The 22210-nt window shown below is 40.2% G+C and overlaps 1 protein-coding gene across 1 annotated transcript in view; it reads right to left on the reverse strand.

The window, feature by feature from the left end:
* Window positions 1-22210, reverse strand: part of EFCAB5 (EF-hand calcium binding domain 5) — a 40731-nt gene that overhangs the window by 13105 nt on the left and 5416 nt on the right. The window contains exons 4-13 of the mRNA XM_035889592.1: window positions 19055-19629; window positions 14937-15093; window positions 14219-14282; window positions 12327-12397; window positions 8561-8716; window positions 3728-3827; window positions 2142-3011; window positions 1022-1090; window positions 788-880; window positions 141-355 (exon numbers count right to left, since the gene is read on the reverse strand). Of these exons, the coding sequence (XP_035745485.1) occupies window positions 141-355; window positions 788-880; window positions 1022-1090; window positions 2142-3011; window positions 3728-3827; window positions 8561-8716; window positions 12327-12397; window positions 14219-14282; window positions 14937-15093; window positions 19055-19620 (2361 nt within the window). The 5' untranslated portion in view covers window positions 19621-19629. The remainder of the gene's footprint in view (window positions 1-140; window positions 356-787; window positions 881-1021; window positions 1091-2141; window positions 3012-3727; window positions 3828-8560; window positions 8717-12326; window positions 12398-14218; window positions 14283-14936; window positions 15094-19054; window positions 19630-22210) is intronic.

Below are 22210 nucleotides of genomic sequence, written 5' to 3' on the forward strand. Positions count from 1 at the left end.
TTGAAGAAATAGAGAATGCAAGGCAGCAAGTGAATAGCTCTGCCAGCATGAGATTAAAAGTTGATGTAATTAAAAGTGTCTGCAGGCAATTGCTTGTTTTTTGTTTGCACATGGGATCAGCAGAACTTATCAATATTTACTTTTTCTAGTTGTTCCATTTTTTCCTCTTCTGTCTGTTTGTATTCTTCTTTGATAAATGCAGTAAGCCTCTTCACAGTAGGCAGAGAAATGTCTTCACCAACAAATGTCTCCATGAGCTGTACAAACTGTGGCAGGTTGAGGCAGCTTTCATCAAAGGCACCCCTAGTACAAGAAGCCCAACGGTTCTGAATCTCTGCCATGATGGGACGTAAGTCTGAAAGGCAGAAAGCACAGTGTGTCACAGGAAGCCAAAGGCCCGAAAGCCAGCCACGTGGCAGACACCAATGCAGTCCTGAATCCTGCACTTCCTATCCAGTGAAATTATGGCTGATACAGTCTGACTCCATGCTGACTAAAGGCCTTAATCTGCTTACACTTTTCTAATAGTACCTCTTCAGAATTATGCTCCAGTCTAGCATGAATGCTATGATACAACCAGGTCAAGTCACTAAATGCAGGTGAGCTGAAATTACACAGCAGGTGGCCTTCTGAGACAAAGACTACACTGCTCTTGCCTTGAAGTCAGCTTCAGGAATTAGTGTTTGTATTCTTACCAATACTTTCAGCTCACAGCAGTACTGGCATGTCTGCAGACACTGCCAGCCACTATGCACCCAAGTGAACACACAACTTTGTGACCAAATACCTGGAAATCTAGTGTTCTCACACTTCCAGTCCTCTGGAATTCTCTCTCCATAGCTGTTGTACCTGCACCTTAGGTCAGAAGTCAGAAGGTCACCTGATGAAAGATAAAATATACCTTGTAATGATACACGCTTTTAAAAAAGACAGAAGATACAGCTTTTATAGAAGCCTTTAAATACATATGTCCGAGCTGTAGTTTCTAAAGCAGATGAAAAGAGCTGACATGAGCAGTCACCTGACCATGGGACTTCAAACTCCTGGCTAGCTTCAGCTGGAGAATCCTGTCTGTCTGAGTGTGCTGGACCTGCAATTTGAAAAAGAAATCTTCTGTGAACCAGAGCTTACTAGTCTGAGCACCCTGCTGATTAATATGTAAAATCTACCTCTGTGTTTCTGAAGTTACCCTTGTTATCAGCAGCTATTTATTTTTACTGTCTGGAAATACCACTTCCTGAATGTTACATTTCTTAAGCCCAGCTACAAATATCCATCTTAGCAAGAGCAGTAAGATAACTTTTTTTTCCAAGATAGATTCAAAACTATATTCAGACTTCTTGTTTCCATCCATCTTTCTCTCAAAGAGCATCATACCATCACACCATCATTTCTGCAAGAACGGGGTGGGATGGACATACTGCATGCCCCAAACAACATGGGATGTGTGCATCTGGGGACTGGCTGAACGACAGGTTAGTGCTGAGAACTGGAAGTTAACCACAGAAAGCTGTAGGTACCGATGGGCTGTACCATCAGCTTTACAGCCCTTTATGTAGTAAGTCTGTCACTAGACTGCTCTGGCAATGTAGACCCAGTTTTTGCAGTGTTTTAAACTGTGAGCCACAAGAGTGTATTCACAGAGCGCTAGCAAGGAAATTGGTCCTTCTAGTATGTTTAAGGAAGTACCTTTTATGAAACACACAGTTGCCCGACCACAGCCTTCCTAGAACAAGGGCCTTTGTACACAATTAAGTATGATATTCCTTTGGAAATACAGTGAGAAATTAAAATAAAAGGTTCCTGATATATGATCCCATGACATATCTCCCTATGGGCAATCACAGTCTAAAAAATATTAGAAGTAATTTCTATATTTAACATGCTCAGGCTCCTGTCTTGCTACTAATATTACAGAGTGAAACAGAACATAAAGTTTCTCCTTATTATAAAAATGCTGCTGCTTCAGAAAGTCCCTACTTGAATTAAAGTGGCTGCTCAGTGCCTTGAATACAGATCACCAGCAAAGTGACTCACCTGCCATCCTGGGAGAGGAACATACCTGCAGCTAAACCAGTCCACATATATATGTAGAAAAAGACAAAGGTCTGACAGAATAAAGGAGAATGCTTTGCCTTTACCTTGGTCCTCATCCTGCAGTCTTGTCTCTGAGCTTGTCTGTTGGCCAAACTGGCTGCCATGCTGCCTAGAAAACCTCTCTTTTCCTGCAGGAGTTTCTTTCACAACCTCTGCAACTGGAGCATCCTGTTTTGAAGCAATGGTGTCCATGTCTGCCACAGCTCTGTCTCCTGAGGTCATGGTTGTAGCTTCAGGTGTTGGCCCTGAAATTGTGTTGGTTGCCTCTGCAATCCAATTGTCCTTCTCCTGACTAACTTGCCCTTCTGAGCCAGGTTCTCTGTCCAAGATACAATAATCTTCTTCCCTATTTGTTTCTATATCAGGCTCTCTACCCGGGCTAAATTCCTCTTCCTCCACCTGTTTTTCAGATCCAGGTTCTCCACCTCTACTCAGACTGTACCCAGTAGAGGCTGATCCTGGGAACGCTTCCTCCTGTTTGTCTGCACTTGCAGACTCAGTTTGCCTCTCAGTTTTGACGTCTTCATGGAAACTGGATTTCTCACTCTGCATTTTATCTCCATCCAAATCACTACTTTCAAAATCAGTGCTTTTCACCGCTGACACAGCATCCTCACCTTCCTTTCTCACTTCAGCATCACTTGATTCTGCTGCTTGGTTTTCTTCCTTCGAAATTCCTCCAGTCTCAGCTTCACTCAGGCCCATTTGTTCAAAAAGACCTTCTCTGTTACCAGTTCTCATTTGGTGTGTGCCTTGTTCATTATCATCTACAGCTTCATATGTGAAAACCTCTCCCTCAGAAATTCCTGTTTGAGACAAGACTAACTTTTCACTGAGTTCTTCACAAACTTCCTGGTCACCAAGGCCTCCCCATAAATCCGCAAGCTCAATCTCTTGCAGCTCAATTATTGGCCCTAAAATAGAAAAAAAATATTGATAAGTTGATAGTTTGCATTGGTTTTATGTTCTTTAGCATTGCATAGGAAAATTTAAAAAAAAAAAAAAAAGGTATTCCCAAGTAAATACAAACTATCAGAAAGTACCTTCTACAAATATGCATCTCAGAAACACAAAACCTCAGAATGTCTTTGCCTGCAGAGAACTGCACTTGTTATTGTGTATTACACCATATTTCTTTTGAAATAAATATGTTTCATAGTTCATAATACTAAGAAGGAAAGCTGTAATTTGCCTTGCATTTGATCTTAGCAGTTAATTAATGTCCAATATTTTAAAAATATTTTACTTTCATGTAGATGATTCTCTCTGATTTTTCTTTATCCTTCCATGTTCCTGGAGAAATTTTAGTGTAAACATGAAATTAACTTCTAATATTGCCCAGTAAGAACAATTGTTTCAGGAAACTTAGTCTTTCTTTAATCCTACTTCCAAAATGCAATTGAGAATTTTGTAGGAAGGGAAAGTTTTGGATGCTGAAGTATTTCTGAACATTGCATCACAGTTTGCAAAACATGTCTGCAATTTATGGTGTATAGGTCACAGCATTCATTTTGGGTCCTTTTTTAGGCTCTGTCAATTTCTGGTAACACTTATAAAACATATATTAACTATACAACCTTGTGTGACCTCCTAATGTTTTAACCCCAGTTGAAACATCCCATATACGTACACTGTCTTGGGTTACAGAATCGCCTCTTAGCAATCACCGGGCTTCTGTCATAAAAGTCTGCCAGCAGAGCAAGTACTTTTTGCCTGTCTAAGAGACCAACCTAGACAAAAAGATCACAATTATTGTATTTTCTTCTCTGGTTCTTGGGACTTACCTCAACATTTGCAGGTCTACAAAGGCACCATTAGCTAAGAATTACCTGTGACTGAAAATTATTCATTACCAGAACATCAGTATGAGTTTCAAAGAAGTGAATTTATTTCATAGGGGCAAAAATTTCTTTTCTGGGCTTAGTTGGAACTCCTCATACATACTGCTTTGCAGGCACATCCTCTTGCATATTCTTGGCAAATTACAGTTGGATGATTGTAACCGCTTCTGCCAAAGGAGTTCTTCATGTAAAGATCAAAGCTTCAACATTTCACACTTTCAGAACTGATACTGATTGCCTGACAGTACTGTGGAAGAATTTTCACATGTTATGGGCTGTGCTACGTTATGTTAGTGACTGCACATTGTAGTTTGGTTTTGTGCCCCATCATTTCCTTTGAAGCGTTATGTATTGGCAACTGCCTGGGAAAATACTTAGTCCGAAAATCAGAGCTATTATGACAACCTCCCTAATTCCCTTTAAAAATTCATACACATTTGACCACAGAGGTGAGAGGTGTCCATAGTTCCACTGCAGAGGAACATGCAGAGTTTATTAAGTCCTTGTTGCTCAGGGTGAGTGAATATAGACAATAAAGCCAGGAAAAGACAATTAAATGGGTCATTTCCAATCAGGAATTTGTCAGTTTAAAAAGTAAAGAAAATCTAAACAATTCCGACTTTTCCATTTTATGATGAATTCCTGTTGTCATTATTTAAGTCCTGCTATCTTTGTCATCTCCCTCCCATTAGTGAAATACAGTGGTTAATTAGAAAAGATTTACTTAAGTTCATTATTTGCAGCAAGTAGCTTTCCAACCAAATTATTGATTCCTTTTTCACATTTCGCGCTTAAAGACCACAAAATGTAAAATTCACCAAGCTTTTCCTACCCTTAGGCTGAAGAAATAAAGAAGGTTTGCTGCTCGTTTCTGCAAATGAGCTCAAGATGACTGCGTTGTTTATAATCTAAACCCGTAATTAATGGCATCAATATTTAGGAACAGAGGATTTGAAAACTACTGAGACCTATCACTTAGTGGAGAAGTGCCTCCCAAGGAAGCTAATACTGAAAGCTAAGTGAATAAATCACGTTTTCTGTTACTGCAACACCTTTCCTCTATAGGGAATAGAAAGCTTTTTGCAAATTCTGAGAAAAGGATCAGATCTGAAATGTAAGCTGCCGTCCAGTCCAGTTTTAGTGTTTCAGACTCCTGTAACTTAATTCTTGCTGGTAAAAAAATGCTGGAAGTTACAGTTCAATTTCAGGCATGTGTGGGTTTGAAACAACAAATGTCATCACATAATTCTGTCCCTAAACTTAAAAGATGCAGGCCCTGATTCCCAGTATCTTCATCTTCTTGACATTAATCTACAAATATCTTGCACATTCCCATGCAAACATTTCTTTATGCTGTTCTGTTTTTCACCTGAATATATCAGATTGGATTCTGCATCCATTTAGTAGACATACAAACACAGAACATGGTTTTGAAGATGTTACCAGATCACTGCATAGTTTTTGGATTCTCCATTCAGTATTTCCATTACACACACTTAATTCTCCCTTTAAATTGCCTCAGCTGTTACTTGTCACAATCATCTGCTGGTTGCCTTGAAGCTGGCAGCACTAATGCAAAGCTTTGTTTTATTAAAAAAGTAAATCAATGAATGAAGTACTATTAAAAAGAAAATAAAACTGTTGTTTGGGGATTCAGATATTTTTTTGTCATGTTAAAGTAATACACTTGGAGGATTTTGATAACTCTGATTCTAGAAGAGGTTTTTTTGATTTAGATTAAATAAGTTTATTTTTTGATACTGTTAAAAATAGTAAATTCCTTTTCAGAAATTACTGAAGATGAATCAGGGGTATATTTTCCACCTTGTTGTAACACTTACAATTTATACAGATTTGCCATTTTACCAGAGGTCTCTGTTATTTCAGGACACTTTTCCTTACACCTTACCTTGGGAGGAACGTGTCACAGTAAAGCCATCTGTAGGAGAGAGGAGCATTACAACAGCAAAACCAGTTCCAAGGTCCTACACCCAGTCACACTATCTTTCTGGGTTCCTAAATTTACTAGCAAAGGTCATGTTTCTTTGTGTGTGACTGGGGAGGCTGATGAAAGATTCCTGCCCATCAGCCCTTCGTACTGAGTCGTGTCGGCAGGACAGGTACAGCACCCACTATAAATAACAGCCGACCATCTGTGTTTGTACAACTGCCCAAAACTTGTCTCCACTTTTAATGAGTGCCAACTCTGGTGGCTAGAGAATTGAAACATGTTGACCTAATTTTCTTGTCACCTAGATATTGGCAGGTGATGATTCTCAGTTGTTTTCAGCAATGCTCTGTGATCTATGAGTAATTCCTTTACAAACACAGACTAAACCAGACTTGCCATTTAATCAGTGATAGGTCAGTGTTTAACCGCTCGATTGTTTTTCTTGAAATGGGATGTGTGTTATCTCGAACACCACAATATGCTTGTTAGTGAGCAAGATGGGAAGAACAGACACTCAGAAAAGGTCATGAGAAAGCAGACTTCGTTGTTGCTGTACTGCAGGAAAGGTAATCAGAAGTGTCTCAAACTTCCTTAGTTTGAAAACTGATCTCTGATTGAATTTAGTTACATTTAAAGATCCTGGACTTCAAACGCCCCCAAAAATTAATGCAGATTCTGCTATACTGTATAAAAGAAACTATACTTGATGCACATGAATACAGAGAGACAATAAGCTTAAAATTCACAGAGCTATTGCCTTTTTTGGGCATGCTTCAACTGTGTTCTGGTATTGTCTTGGAAAGTTTCTGCTTCACTGTATAGTCCAGGCTGTTCTGGCTGAGCTGCCATCCTTCTGGATGCATGCATTTGAAATCATAATAATGATCATGTGGATACCTTCTAATTTGACTGTAATTTAAACACTGCTTTCTCAGCTCCCTGGCCCTAATTGCAACTCACTGAGGGAGCCAGCCACGCTCACCATGCAGACTGGAATAACTGCCTGCTACCAAACAAATGTAAATTGGGAACTGAAACAACTGCTTTGCTGTGCTTTGCAGAATGAGTACTACAGGTAATGGATCACATTCAAGTGGTAGAAGTCCTTGGGTTAGTTTGCATCTTTTATCTTCCCTGTGGGTACAGTATGGCAGGACTTATTAGAGCTATACAAAAGAAACCAGGTCAGGTTTAAAAGAACTGCATGGTCCGCACTACAGTTTAGTGAACCCAGTTTGCAGAGCAAGGCTACCTCAGAGGCTAGAAACAGCAACTGTGTTTTGTGCTCGGATCATTTTTTTCCGGGCAGCCATGGCGTCTGTGCTGATAGCTGCTCACTCTTGTTATGTTGTGCTAGCATTTTTGGCTCTTTGCCTCTGAGATTCCACTGGGATTAGTAGCATGGAGATGGTGATTACTGCCACAGAAATAACAGGAAGAAAGTCACATTCAAACATGAAAGGGAAAGAAGGGATCCTTTCAAAATGCATGGCAAAGATAGGACTCAGCTTTATATATTACTCAACTCAGGAGGGTCCATCGTAGCTTTTCTTGACAGAGCAATAGGAAAATGAAATGTCTTCCGACTGAGAAGTAGACACATTTCTTTCCTCATCCCTGAAACAGCAGCTTGCCTGCTATTGTCTAAAACACACTGGTGTTGAAACGTGCTCTGTAATTCCATTCTCTTAGAGGTAATGACATTATTAGCATGACATTGTAGAGCACAGTTCATTCTGGGGAAGCATGCTGTAAACATCACTAGAGGAGTGCTGGATGGAATATATAATTTATGTAGGGGAGAAAACTAAGATTATGGCAACCGTTTGCTGTGTAGTAGCCAGCAACTGGCTAACCGAGGCTGCTCATAATAAGTACCATACTTTTTGGATGGAGCCCAAGTTTTTTAGCAAGAGCTTATGCCATTGATTCTTCAGCTCCTACTGTTTACTGGTTTTCTAATAAGTCTAGCTTTTTTTTTTTTTTTTTTAAATGGGGATGCAGGTGTATTCAGAGGCCGATAGAGTTTAGAGCTGCTGAAAACCAAATTATGGCTTTTGAGTTCCAGTTCCAGCTCTGTAACTGACTCATTGTATTTTAATTTCCTGCCCATAAAACTGTGGCTGAAGTTCACAGTACTTTTCTCAGAGCGGTTGTAAAGATAGATTATTTTGCATTTTAAATTTAAACTATTATGAGATTTATTGGTAAAAGCCTAAAGGTGTATAAATTAATGCAACATAATTATCACCATATATGTTACTATTGTAGTAATGTGCACATTTGTTAAGGTCAATCTATATCAGGTTATCTTTTCTGAGGTCTTTTTTTAGCACCCAAATATTCTGAATGTGCTGTGCGAACAGGTAATGATTAGACGTAGCAAAGTTCATGGCTAATTTCTTCTCCAGAATCATCAAACTTCAGCCCCGAGTCATCACGTTAGGTCATTCGATTTCTAATTAGCCATCAGCTTATAGGCTATTGGCTATTTCTCTAAGAACTCCGAATTTGAAGACAATGCAGCAGCTATTGTCCTCTAAAATAACACTGAGTAAGCACAAAGAGAGTATCTGGAGTTGTGAAGAATAAAAAGAAGGCAGTGACCCAGAGAAATACCAAACTGGAAGCATCACCATATTGAAATCAGGCTGAGAGCTGTTTTGCCTACCTTTCCGTAATCACAGTCTAGGAAGAGATCAGTAAACATTTGCCTCCACGTATCATGCCTTATTGCTTGTTGGAAGTCATCAGCACACCGACAGAGATGCTTCAGGATTTCTTGGAACATCTCATTAGAAAAATGTTCCGTGTAGGAATGGACATACTATGGAGAGAAAGTAGCATAAATAGTTAGCTTTCTTCAAGTATTTTCACCTTTATTTGAACTCTTCAAAATCTAGTGCATGCAATTAAATATATGTGAATTTGTAGTTTAATCTGCTAACGCAATGCAAACTCGGTGCCTGGATGCTGCACCGCCTCCTTTGTTCTTTCTTTCAGAAGCAGCAATATTCTCCAAACAAGCCTGGGACTCTGCTGCAGTAGGCACTACACAAACGCGCATTGACCAGTTCCTTTCCTGGCCCAGAGGTCACTTAGCATGTTCAGTGGTTCGGAGATGCTGGATCAGAAACCCTCCTCGGAAACGTCACTGCTTAAGCTAGGTTATCTCAGGGAGACTATAAGTTCTCCATGGTTTTCTGCAGCATTTAGTATTCCTGACTTTACTCCCAAGGAGACATTTTGTGCCATTAGTTTTTGCAGAACTGACAGTCACCCAACTCTCCAATGCCACAAAATGACCATTGCCCACAATTTCAGTGTTTAGAGAACCAGTCTGGATACAATAAAAAAAAAAAAAAAGGAAGGAACCTTTTGAAAATAGCCTGTTGTCACCTAAGTCCTCCAACACTGGGAATAATACTGCCTCGAGATTTATTTTAAGTTCTAGCCTTGGAGACACTTTAACGCTTTAGATTTATAGCCATGTGGTTTTTATGAGCAAAAGCAATATGGCTCTAAAAATGTGGTGTGCATGACATAAATAATAATGGCCATCAGAACAAACCACAATCCCAAAGCCTGTGCTGAATTATTATAGCAGGTTTCTAGAGCCAGCCACCGTAACAGGGAGCCTATGCAGTTAAAAGGAGGAATTTGCAAAACACAGAATGTTTCCCATTATCCCATTTTTAGTGTATGGATACCTGACATAAGTGCTAGAACATCTTGGACTTGTTGAAATGCCGCATAGGCATTAACAAACTGAAATATTAATATATGTTGTTATTATTCATGTCTATATTGCATAATTTCCAAATATATGGGACAAGTGGAGAAGAGAGGCAGAGCAGAAAAGCAGCAGCCAATGGCCTGAGGGGTGGCTGGTGGGAAAGAAGAACTCCTAACGAAATTTGTGTTTTTTCTGCATTTCAGCATAAAAAGAGAGGATGTAGGTGGGTTGGAGAGAAGGTGGCAGATCTGGGGCTACGTGTATCTACTAGTTTTTCAGAGCTATTAGAACCCGGAGCCCTGTGACAGATGAACCTTAAAGATGACAGCAGTTGGGAGGAGGCAGGTTGGACAAGCAGCTTGTTATTTTGGATGTCATCTTGATGACATATCCAAAGGCTTGTGTATTAATACTGCCGTCTAACAGCTCCACAAAAATTTTTTTAGAAGTGTATGTTCGGCTATGTGGGCGGGAGGAACTATCGTAGAGTCATAAGCTTTTCTTAGCTGATGTGTGTAAAGCACTCTACTGTGTAAAGTACTGTACACATAATAAGCATACATTTATTTATTATTAACCAAGAGATTTTGACACCTATCAGAGAAAGCTGGCACAGCTCCTTCTTGCTATCCAGTATGAGACCTCGCTGTAGTTGGTGAATACATTATCGGCAATAACAATGGATCTTTGTTTTTTGTTCCCGCTGATCTCAATAGAAATCAAGGAAGCCACATGCAATTGTAAAAAATAATCTTACCTTTAAAGCCTGATTCTGACCCTAAAAAGGCAATGTGGGTATTTCCCTTGGTGTCGGTAGCTTTGTGTCAGACTGCTGGGGGTTCTGCATGTTAGAGTACAAAGCCTGTGACATAAACTATTAAGGACTGGTCTCTGGGATTTAAACGCATTTAATATAAATGACACCACAAGCTTGTCATGAAGGAGGTAAAAATTCAACAGCCACTATTTTGCATGCCCAAAAAAAAACCCCCCAAAACGCAACAACATGTGAGGTCTCTCTACTGAGTTTCTAACAGCCATTAAGTAACCCAAAGCTGCACTGAATTCAAGGGGAAAAAAAAAAGTGCCATTTAATTTTAAGGTCCATCAAAAAGCAATGCTTTCCACATGTGAAAGGGCCTAGACAAGCATGGAGAAAGATCATATCTCTCTCTCCATTTTTGGTGGATGATGCAAACTGATGAACAAAGGTAAATTGTGGCTGAGGATTAGAAACAGCCCTGTCCTGAGAGCGAGGCCGGCGATTATGGAATGGTTTCCCAAGGGAATTGATGAAAGCCTTATGATTTGATTCAATTAAAACCGGACTAAAAAAGCATCAGAGAATGTATTCGGAGAACAACGTCGCACTGGTTGGTAAATCAGGCAGCTTGACAGTCCATATCTTTTGTACCTCTGATGTCTTTTGTCATACCTTTAATTGAGTTAAAATAAAGAGTAGACAAAATATATTTTAAAACATTTTTCTAATGCTAATGGAGCATGAATTCATTCAGTGCTTATCCATGTACCATAGGGGTTATGGATTGATGCTTCATTTCAGTGACAAAAGCAATTCTCTGGGCTCCCATTATCCACAATAGTTTTCTTAATTAAATGCAGTTATTCTGAGGTTAAATTTAAAAATACCTCATTTCATGCTTAAAAAAGCCTTCAACAAGTTATCATAAAAATGCATCTCTGTGCAAAATACCAAATGTGTGAATCTCCTGAGAGCGAAGAAGGCACAAAAATCACACATGGTTGCTTGAAATTAGTCTCTGCACAGCTGCTTTATGCTCTGTTTTTAATTATTGTAACAGCACCCACTGGCACTGCCGCAATTGAGGGTCTGTCATTATTTCTATTCTAAACATCCCTTTCACAGGTTTAATTACCCAGCCATAAAATTTAGCTCTGTCATAGGTAGAAACGGCTGGGAAAGTCTTGGCCTGGAGACTTTTTCAGTAAATATGGTTTGAACTGATTTGGTTGTTTTCAAATGGATGAAGAGTAGAGCAATGGGGTGAAACTTCCAACTACATTTATTGATTTTGGTGAGTTAGGAAGACACTTCTGATGTTTCTCAATGACAGCTTTTGATTTTAAAACTGCGTATTTTTCAGCCTGGTTATGCTTCTCACACATTCATGACACTTGTTGCAGTTTGGTTACGGTTCAGGCCAGTGATAATTCAGGGTAAAAATGGTAGAGCTTCTCATCCCAGTTCATCACCTGTTAGGTTTTTCTACGGTTAATAGAACTTAATCAGAAATAACAATACCTTGGGAACAATACTAATTACCTCACAGGCTAATGGTTATATTGGGACACTGCACCTCCCTTGAGCAGCCAGTGCAAAATCTGAATTCACAGGTGATTCAGGGCTTGGGCATTCTAGAAAGGGACTGAGAGGGATATCCTAAAAAACAGTGCTTCTAGAGTAACTTCTCAGAGGGTAGCACAGCCTGCAGCTCTGAGGAAGGCAAAATACTTCCTCCTTGCTGGCCAGAATGGAAGCGTTGTGACAGCAGAGGACGGATATGGGGATGGAACATGAACTGTCCTGATACAACCAGTTACCTGGGATGCTGGAGAAGTGAAGCCCTTCACTTACTCATCTTAGCTGTCCCCAGGGAAATGCTATTACTTTGTGATAAACATCACATTCTGAATCAGATGCTCTTATTTCATTTCTCACCTCTGTGAATTCATCTATATTTATTTTTTCTCCCAGTGTGTCTATGATTTCCAGCTTCCTGTCATGGATTGCTAGTAAAAAATGAAGGGATATTGGTTTAGAAAGCAAACACTTGTGGTTTTGCATATTGTACACATTTTTTGCACACTGATATGTTACATTAACTTTCTTCTCATGTTGGATTACATTTATTTGAGGTTATCCTACACAATAGCTGAACCATCTGACTGTATAAAAGCTATCTAAATCTGATTCTTACATAGTTCTCTTGCTGAGAATCTGCACTTATCTATGCAGAACTGTATGGTCATATTTATTCTTGACATAAGTTGGTGCAAATTGCAATGATTTGAACAGTACTTACAGCTAATTATGTGAGAGAATAAATTATTTTTGATTTAACAAACAGATAAAACAGCCTTAAAATTCCAGGGACATAAGATTCTGCTTTGCAAGAGTGGAATCTGAAAATCAGTAATTTTCCCAAGAAGCTCTGTGGGAATATTTTTGCTAATTATGATATTCAAACTGTCCTTTGGTCAGCTTCTGAGCTGCTGTAATGGAACTGAGAGGGTATGTCAAATGTCTACGCAGATTTCTGAATGAGGTCTTTGAGCACAGAGATGCTATTTCTGTTGGGATTATTTTTCTGTTCTTTCTTCTCCAATATATCAGGAAAAAAGACAAAATTCACCATAGAATGTATTTATCTCTTGTTGCTTAAGACTTTCCTAAACTGTACGTTATCTTTATTAAACTATAAAACAAAGCTTAATGTTCCATTAATGTACATGGGATGCTATTAAATGAAATACACTAAGAAATGGAGCTGCAGTGCTAGTGAAATATGACCTAAATCACTTCCAGCATCTGTAGAGGAAGCATCTGGACAGAAACTTCCTTCTCAATCTCACGTCCCAGTATCTGTTCACACTGGAGAACCACAGCCACCACAGGAGGAGCACAGGGGCTGTGTTTGGCATTCGCAGAACGTACTACCAATATAGGATGATTACTCAGAGCAACAATTCTGTAATATAGAAGGGGCTGAGCAAGGGCAAGCTCTAGACAGAGGTGACTTCAGCAGCAAGCAGAAATGCATTCTGGAGGTTCCCTGCTTATCGTCCCATCGTCCAGCAAAGGCAGATTTGTATTATTGATGATCATTAGAGGCTATTGATGCAAAGGGCTAGCAGCAGGCTATATGCTGCCACTTCAATGTTCCTGGCTCTATCTATGCAATTATCATTATTTGGGGAGGTCAAGTGTAAGCTATGTAAAGTGGACAGGAATTATGGAAATCATTCTGTGCTGAGTGCTCTGATACAGAGGCCCTTGTGCTGTGTGTCACTGGCATGCCTGTGGCTGGCAAAGGGAACGGCTAGACAAGATGTGTGACTTGGTGGAGTGTTAGGTAAGCTTCAGCATTTTCCCTGAAACACCGTCAGACTAATTTTTTCTATCCTACCTTTCCTCCATACCTCCCCGTATGCCAAACTGTCCATGGGATTTCCAAGACCTCCCATGAGACAAGGAACAACGTGGGATAGAGTAGATGAAGGAGGTTGTTACAGTGGTTCTTAAAAATTGTGGTAGGCACATGGCAATGTCTGGGTAATGCAGGATGTAAGTGGAAAGGGCCTGCTTCTGATCTTACTATAACTCTGAAAGGTTTTTTTAAACTTCTTCCCATACTATTCAAGATCATATTAATGAACCACACGGTGGTTCAGTTTCCAATCTGTCTGAAGATTTGTGGTTAATATCCTAGCAGGTGTAACTACCCTTAGGGATTCTTTCTCTATTATCAAATCCATTCACTGTTTGATCACAGTTTGCATCAGAATTCAGACCACAGAAATAAAACTGAAGGAGACACATGGAAAACTTACCTTTTCTCACATCTATGGGAGTAGAAGCAATGACATCCGGAAAAGACCTCAGGGCACTCTCAACCTACAAATCAAGGTAACAGTCAAAGGCCTGTTTCATGCAGACAACAGTAGGCAATTACTAAAATAAAAACCCAGAATAATTAGTCATATGAGCGAGCACTGCTTCTTACCACACATAGGTGGGCCCTGTTAAATGTAGACCTTGTCTATGCTGTGCTGTGTGTAACAGGAGGACAACTTCCTAGGGCCCTTGTGTGACTTGTAAGAAGGATGCTTGTACCAAAAGATGTATTACAATTATTGCAAGTCTCATCTTTTATGAGCTGCAGTATCAATTTGTATGAGTCACAGGGGTAGAAAGAAGATTTAATGGAGGCCACAAGAGAGCAAGTGTGACTGCCCTGGACCTTTTTAAGGGGATTCAGAGGGATAACCAGCTGCAGAGAAGGACCTTACGGAGCATTTAGCTTCCTGGGACCTCTGTGGAGAATGCATCATAAACCTTCCATGTGCTGCTCGTGGGGAATCGGGGCTTGGTGAGGCTACATGGTAGCCAGTGACCTGAACCCTAACCTTAAGGGATGTCAGAGCCTCTACCCGTCCTTGTGCTCCATGCTGCCATGCCAGGGCAGACAGCACTATCAGAAACTTCCTTTTCCTCCTGTCTGGAATAATCACAGAAGTGCGGTAACAAGGATCATCTCCAGTTTCTCACCAGTGCAACCGGTATTCTGCCGCTGACATCCACTGTCCACTCTTTGAACTGAATTGCCAGCGCCTCCTTTCTCCTCTCTTTCAGCTGAGACTTCATATTGTCCATCTGCTCCCTTTCCTTACGTTTGTTCTTTGCCTCAGACTTCATCCTGGCCAGCCTGTAGGACATGGGAATATGGTTTAGAAAGATATCATAACAAACATACTTAAGCTAGATTAAGCCTACCGTGAAGAACAAAAGGAAAGAAAATAACTTCTTACTGCAATTCTTGTCCTTCTAGTACAAGCAGATTCTTTTTGAAAGAAATACTTGATGTTTGGGGCACAAAATTACTAATGTAACTATTGGACTAGATATTAGTAACCTGTGTTTTCAGAGGGCAGCTCCAAGGAGGTGAAGGAATTTATATTCTGGCATGTATCAACTCCTGAAATCTAGTGTAACTATGAATCTGAAGAAATAACCTCTGTCAGATACCTGCATGTGGAGAGCCTCTTGTAGAGTATACCATAGACATTTAAGGGAAAATTATCTGTACAGCTCTCCTAGTTTGTATAGTTCCAACACTGATAAATTTCACCTTCACATTTATAATGGCATTAATAATTTATTGTGCAGATGTCCTTCAATTTTCTTTCAATTTTAGCAGGAACAGAGATGCCTAATTTTGCCACACTTGATTTACCAACAAAATTGCATCTGTATGCATTTGTCTCAAAGCCTAAGGACATCTCTTTCCTCTTATGTTTTCTTTGCTCCTGTAATCACCCAGCCATGTTTTTCCCAATCCTCCATTTTGCACAACAAAAAGAAATGAATAAAATTGATCCTGTAAAACTCATCTGCTTTGGTTTTGTCTTTGTTCATTTATGAAATGGAAAAAAAGCGCCTTTAGAAAGTGCAAAATGCTTAGAGCCAAAGGATCAGTTCATATGGGGCGAACAGTTCCTGCTCACGGAGGCTGCTGGAATCTCTCTGCCTTGAGACAGCTGCCCTGCTCACCTCTGTAGCTCTCCCCTACACCCTCTATAGCTCATCAGAGCCAGAGGGATTGCTCCTTTTTTGTACTCGAGAACGCACAAGTCCAGAAACTATATTTTAACTAACTATCTCTGCTCCCTTCTTCCCCCTGTGTTTCACATATTGTGAAGACGGGCTGATCCTGCCCCTGCTCTCTTCTGTTGCTATGGGGTTATCCTAGAAATTAAAAAACAGTGATATTTTCTTTAATGAATAGAAAGGCCCGTTTAACACATTACAGCAATACACTTTGATCACAGTTTTATCACTAGGTACTTGTTCTTCAGGGCCACTTACCACAGGGGTTTCTTAATGAATAACAGGGTTCCTTAATCAATTGTGGGCATTGCACAAGTGCCTGCTGAGGCAGTTCAGCCTCCAGCACTTTGATATCAGGGGAAGGGTAAAATCATTTCCTGTCTTCTGACTCCTTCACAGACACAGCAAAGAGGAGATATGGAGCAGGTACCAAGCTAAATGGACTAACAGATTTTTCTCCAATGTACACTACAGACAGAAAGAAAAAACCAGACCATTTCTAGCTGCAGCTCCTCCTCAGGAGTGGTCTGCAAGCTGAAAGTAGAGCTAAGGCCATGCTAGGAGTTGCCAGGGTGCTCTGGCTCATTTCAGTATTAGACATTTCCAGAGAAGATGAGACGGCAGTGAGGGTGACTTCTCCTTGAAGAATGAAACATGTTTCTTCAGGAAGACAGCCGCCTAACTCCCACACGAGGATGGGTGACTCAGGCTGTAGGACTACCATCCCTGGACAAATAAAGTCTCTGTTTCAGGTATCAATCCATTTGGACAAGGAATTTCTCCCATCTGTTCTTCTGCATGCCCTGATTCCCAGCCAGGTGGCAGCTAAGGAGAGACCGGAGAAAGCCTGAGAGAGCTCACTGAGGGCTGGTAAGCTTTAGATATGAACCTGTGGTGAAATCCTGCCTTTCCTGAAGGTAATGTCAAGGCTCTCGGGAGCTTCTCTGGGGCCAGAATTTCACTCCTCATCTTTCTGGTGCTTATGTGAGAGATTTTGAGCACAGAGTGGCATTTCTCTTGTAGCATTTTTTTCTTGTTTAGAAAGCCAGTGACTCACACTCAGAGTCTCAGCGCCATGTGGTGTTGGCAAAATCCTCTGTGCTGCTGTAGTTTAAGAATCCTATGCAAATCCCACTATACAGCCATCACAAATATGTAAATCCTGAGCTGCTGTGAATGCAAATCCCATGATACTACTACCAGCGGATATGCAAAACCTGCTACAGCTATGGCTACATAAACCCCCGTGGCAGTGCTGTCTACAGAGAGATTGATTTCTACAAATCTTGATAGTCACTTCCTTTGCATCAGCTCTGATAGCTACAAATTGAGAACCTGTCTCCAAATGTAAACATGGACTTAACAGCCAAGGCCAAGATAACACATCACTGGTAGCCAACACTTTGCATTCTACAGGAAAATCTGACCTCTCCAGAAATAAGGTCTGATTCACAATGAAAGCTAACAGTATTTTAGCAGGAAAAAAAAACCCAAACCCAAAACCAAGCCAAAAAACCAACCCCAAACCCCAGCAAATTTTATGTATTTTAATTCAATTTATTTTGCAAAATAAAAATGAGATATAGTTCTGAACTTCCTGTATGCAGGTGTCCCTCTGTGAAGCAATGTGAATGGTGAAACAGTCCCCAAAGCAAAGGTGTGGCAAGGCTGGCATCCTAAACATCCCCCCAGAACAGTCCATGCTTGAGCAAAAGCTCACTGAAAAAGGTTTCCCCAGATCATTTGTTTCAGTGGACCAGCATTTAAAAAATAAAAAACAAAACTGAAAATCTTTTACCAGCTCTGGCTGTACTACTCTGTCTGCTTATGAAGAAGAAACAAAAAGCTCTGCTCTAACAACCTGACCGCGGTCAGTCAGCTTTAATTATTTTTATCCGTGGGGAAAAAGGAGGTAAGTGACTCTATGAAATTCACTTAACACACTGCTTTAGTTCTATTCACACAAGGCATGTTCCTATGAACTGTAACAGTATGTGGACTAGAAATGTAGAGAGACAGAAGCTCAGAGCAGTAGAGAGAGATGTAACATACTCTTTTATTCATTATAATACTGGGAACTTCCATTACCTTCATATAGAGTTTATGCACAAGACATGTCAATATTTTACTTCCCTAATTCCTGACACTGAAACCCTGAAACCAATTTTCAAGCTGCATGTACTATTTATGCAAATAGAAGAGACAGCCATTCAAATAGAGGTCATTATTCTACAACCACAGATATAGAATTAAGTGATCTAGTAGTGAATGAGTAATTTTGACATCATTCACAATCACTTCTGGGTCATCTATAAACACAAATATTCACTTCTATATTTTCCTGAATAGAGCAACGAAAATGAAAGCATTATTGTTCACCTAATGCACTCACATTCTAACCTTAGCATCTTGTAAAATGCCATGGAACCCCCTTCCTGTATTCATTAAATGTTATAGTAAAGCAAGCAGCCTAGAATATACCCCAGATAAAAGCAACATAAAATACAAAACAGTTTCTACTTCAAAGGGAAAAAAGAATCTGAAAGGAAAGCCGAAGTAAAAATCCCAGGAGAAGGAGTTTCTACAATGTGCTAGGACAATATTGTTGGTCAAGAGAAATCATCCTGAAGGAGAAAAAAAAGGTTATCTTTTTATTAAGTTTGGAAGAATATAGAAGAAATTATCTGAAGAGTCCATAGACCTTTGATACTAACACCTGCCCTAAAGAACTGTCACTAACCTAGACCGGTTTGAAAGCAGTTTGCATTCCACATGTGTAATTAATGTAGAGTCTAAAGAGGAATTATATACTTGTGAAGGGCAGAATATTGCCTTAAACAGGAATAACTAGTGTTTCATTTTGTGCAACGCATTCTGGCATTTGTCCTGCTTCTCAAGTTTTTATGAGAGACAACTGCCATCTCTGGCACTGTACTCCACAAGGTTCATTTTGTCTGACACTTTGCCAGCCAGGCTTCAGTCACACCATTCCTTTTGTAAAACAGAAACCAAGACACCAAAAAAAAAGTCTTGTGACCAGCCACACTTTCAACTCTTACCTCTCTGATGTGGTACCTGGTATCTCCGTTTTTAGCTCCTCCGTGACCATCTTCATTCCTCTCAGGTACGGGCCTGATTTTGTAGAAATACCATACTGAGGGTTATGTCTCATCAGATATTCTCCAAGAAAAATAATGGGGTTAAATTTGGTTGGTTCTGTGTCTGGTGCAAGCACGTTCTTTCTTTCCACTTCCACTAACAGTTTTTCCATTCCTGGGATTAATGTAGGTAGGAGTTTGTCAAGCAAATAGATGCGAGTATCTAGTGACTCTTTCTCTTCACTGAACCACTCTTTGGACAGCCAGTCACAGGGTTCTCTCTTCTTTACCTTTTCTTCTTTTGCCTTCTGTGCACGAATCGTCTCCACCTTTGTCTCCTGCAGACTCAGACACCTCTGCTGTACCTTTTCATAAAAACCCTCTTTCCAAGAGGCACAATTACTAAGACATGGCAGCTCGTCATTCCCTGGATTTTTCTTCATTTCTGTGGTAGTCATATTCTTAGGTCCAAGTTTGGGATGTTGTAGGCCTGCAGTTTGGGCTGCTTCTTCTGGCTGAGCAGCCATACTTCATCACTGTGACACAGAACAAAACCAGCATGTTATATAATGCCAAAATATGCAGCAGTGTCCCAGCAGATGACACAGGAAGAAAGTCTATTGTTAAGAATTAACTAATATTCTTTTTCTGTATTCCTTCTTTATTCTGCTACTGCTGCTTTGTACTCTTAAATAAATACAGCCTCTTTACTTCACAGATCAATAAATGATTTATAAAGATTAATTATGTATCAGAACAGCCCTTGGAGACAGAGCAACTAAATAAGTGTATTCCTTTTTTACGGGAGAAGAAACTGAGACACAGAAGAGAAGTGATTAATTCCAGGTCACTTAGAAACTCAGAAACCAAGCGCTGAACAGTGCTCGGAAGTCTTGTCCCCCAGTTCTAACCAGCGGATTCCTCTTATCCCTGGTATCATTATTTTTGTTTAGGTGCCATTCCATGCCTCCAGGAAATCCAGTGGCTATGAGACAAAGGAAGCAAGTAATGGAAAATACCAGATGCCTAGGAGGAAGATTTCTCTGTGTGCCGCTTTCTACTTCATCTTTTCTGTAGCTGTGAAAAACAGTGAGGAAGCTTGTCCCATAGACTACTTCATTTCAGCTTTGGCAACTATTTTTTCCTCTGCACATTTTATTAAGGTAACAAGGACACAGGTGTATGGGCCAGCAGAGCTCCTACAGAAAGGGAAACTCTATACCATGAGCTCTGTAATTAAGCTGTTCACAAGCACTTAATCTTGTAGATTATTCTGTAAAAGACAGACCTACAGAGAGTTGCAGATATCTCCCTTTACGATTTCCCAAACTCCACTATTTTCTTCTCAAAATGTTCACTCTGTGAAATATCAGGAAGAAACTGAGTTGCTCACAAGGCACAATTTGAAAACTATTGCTGTATGTCTCCACATATAACCTGTCTGCATCTGCACTGGGACTTACACATACAGAATGGAGCAGAATGTTGCCTAACTACTTGATTCAAAGCATGAAAAATTACCAGCATGCTGCAAAAATCCCAGATCAGTGTTAAACAGCAGCCAGGGAAGGGTGGTATTAGTAGAGCAAGCCTAATGCCTTTCCAAATTAAAGATGAAACTCCACTCTGAACTTGCTGCCACACTATCCTTTTCAAGCTCTTATTTAAAAGTGCTTTTCACTGAGGCCTTTCAGTATCCATAGCAATACTGTTGCTTTTGATATGTTTTGCTCTTTACGTTTAAGCATTTGTAGCTGTTCTGAAGAGAGTTCAGCCTTCCAGGAGATGCATAAACGTGATTTACAGCCCTCCTGGTACACAAATGTAATTACTAATATGCTGTGACCTTCTGGTTCATAACCATTGTTTGAGTCCAAATACTGCTTGGAGTCCAAATACTGCTTGGAGTCCAAATACTGCTTGGATAGGTAGGATGCTTCGCAGCACTCAATTTCTATGTCTGTTTTCTCGACGGGCTTGTTGGCATCTTCTGGTAATTTGTTTTCAAAGATAACTACCTGCTGGGGAGTGAGATGGATTTATGGATCAAGCAGCCTGCCTGACCCACACAGAGGGTTTTCAGATGGTGGCTGGTTTTGCCACTGAAGGACATGAGCTGTAAAGGAGTCCAGATTTATAATGGTAAAAAGGGAAACTTGTCAACCCTGTCAAATTGTTCCTTGCTTAGGTGAGTTTCTTTCAATAAGCTGTAAAACCAGACTCTGGTTCAAAGCAGGGTGTTAACCAAATGTTCTGGTCACATTCCAAATCAGCTGGTTTTGTTGTGCCAAAATAAATGCAGTTTCAGATACTTACGTTATTTTTTAACATCCTTTATGAAACTGCTCTGCAGTTTTTGTGCAATGTTAAAGTGACAACTGCACTCTGCTTTATGAGGTGGCTGATTCTGAATGATGATGAATATGTAAAGTAAAGAGGTGTATTTCAGAATTTCAGACAAAAAGGACTTTCTAGCCTGACTCAAAGGGAGTGTTTGGAGAGAATTCTATTCTGGGGTTGTTTAGCCTGGGGAAGAGGAGGCTGAGGGGAGACCTTATCGCCCTCTACAACTACCTGAAAGGAGGCTGTAACCAAGCGAGGGTTGGCCTCTTTTCCCTGGTAATGGGTGATAGGATGAGGGGAAACGGTCTGAAGTTGCGTCAGGGCAGGTTTAGGTTAGACATGAGGAAAATTTTTTTCAATGAAAGGGTTGTCAAGCACTGGAACGGGCTGCCCAGGGAAGTGGTCGAGTCCCCATCCCTGGAGGTATTTAAAAGACAGGTAGATGAGGTGCTTAGGGACATGGTTTAGTGGTGGAATGGCAGTGTTAGGTTAACGGTTGGACTTGATGACCTTAAAGGTCTTTTCCAACCTAAACAATTCCATGATTCTACGATTCTGTTTTCTACACTACTCTCAACCATTTGTTAAGATGATTTTGAGGATTAGTCTGTATTTTTACAAAGTCTGTCTCTGAACAAAACAAAACACAACACAACTAAGTGCAACTGTTCTATCTCAATTCCGTGGCATTCACATAACTCCAAGAATGGAGGCAGAGCATAAAGAACTATGCCCACTGCTTTAATGCAGGACAGATAAAGAAGACTAAGAGGG

This window comes from Egretta garzetta, unplaced genomic scaffold (genome assembly GCF_000687185.1).
Source record: "Egretta garzetta isolate BGI_Z169 unplaced genomic scaffold, ASM68718v1 scaffold112, whole genome shotgun sequence".
Lineage (NCBI taxonomy): Eukaryota > Metazoa > Chordata > Aves > Pelecaniformes > Ardeidae > Egretta > Egretta garzetta.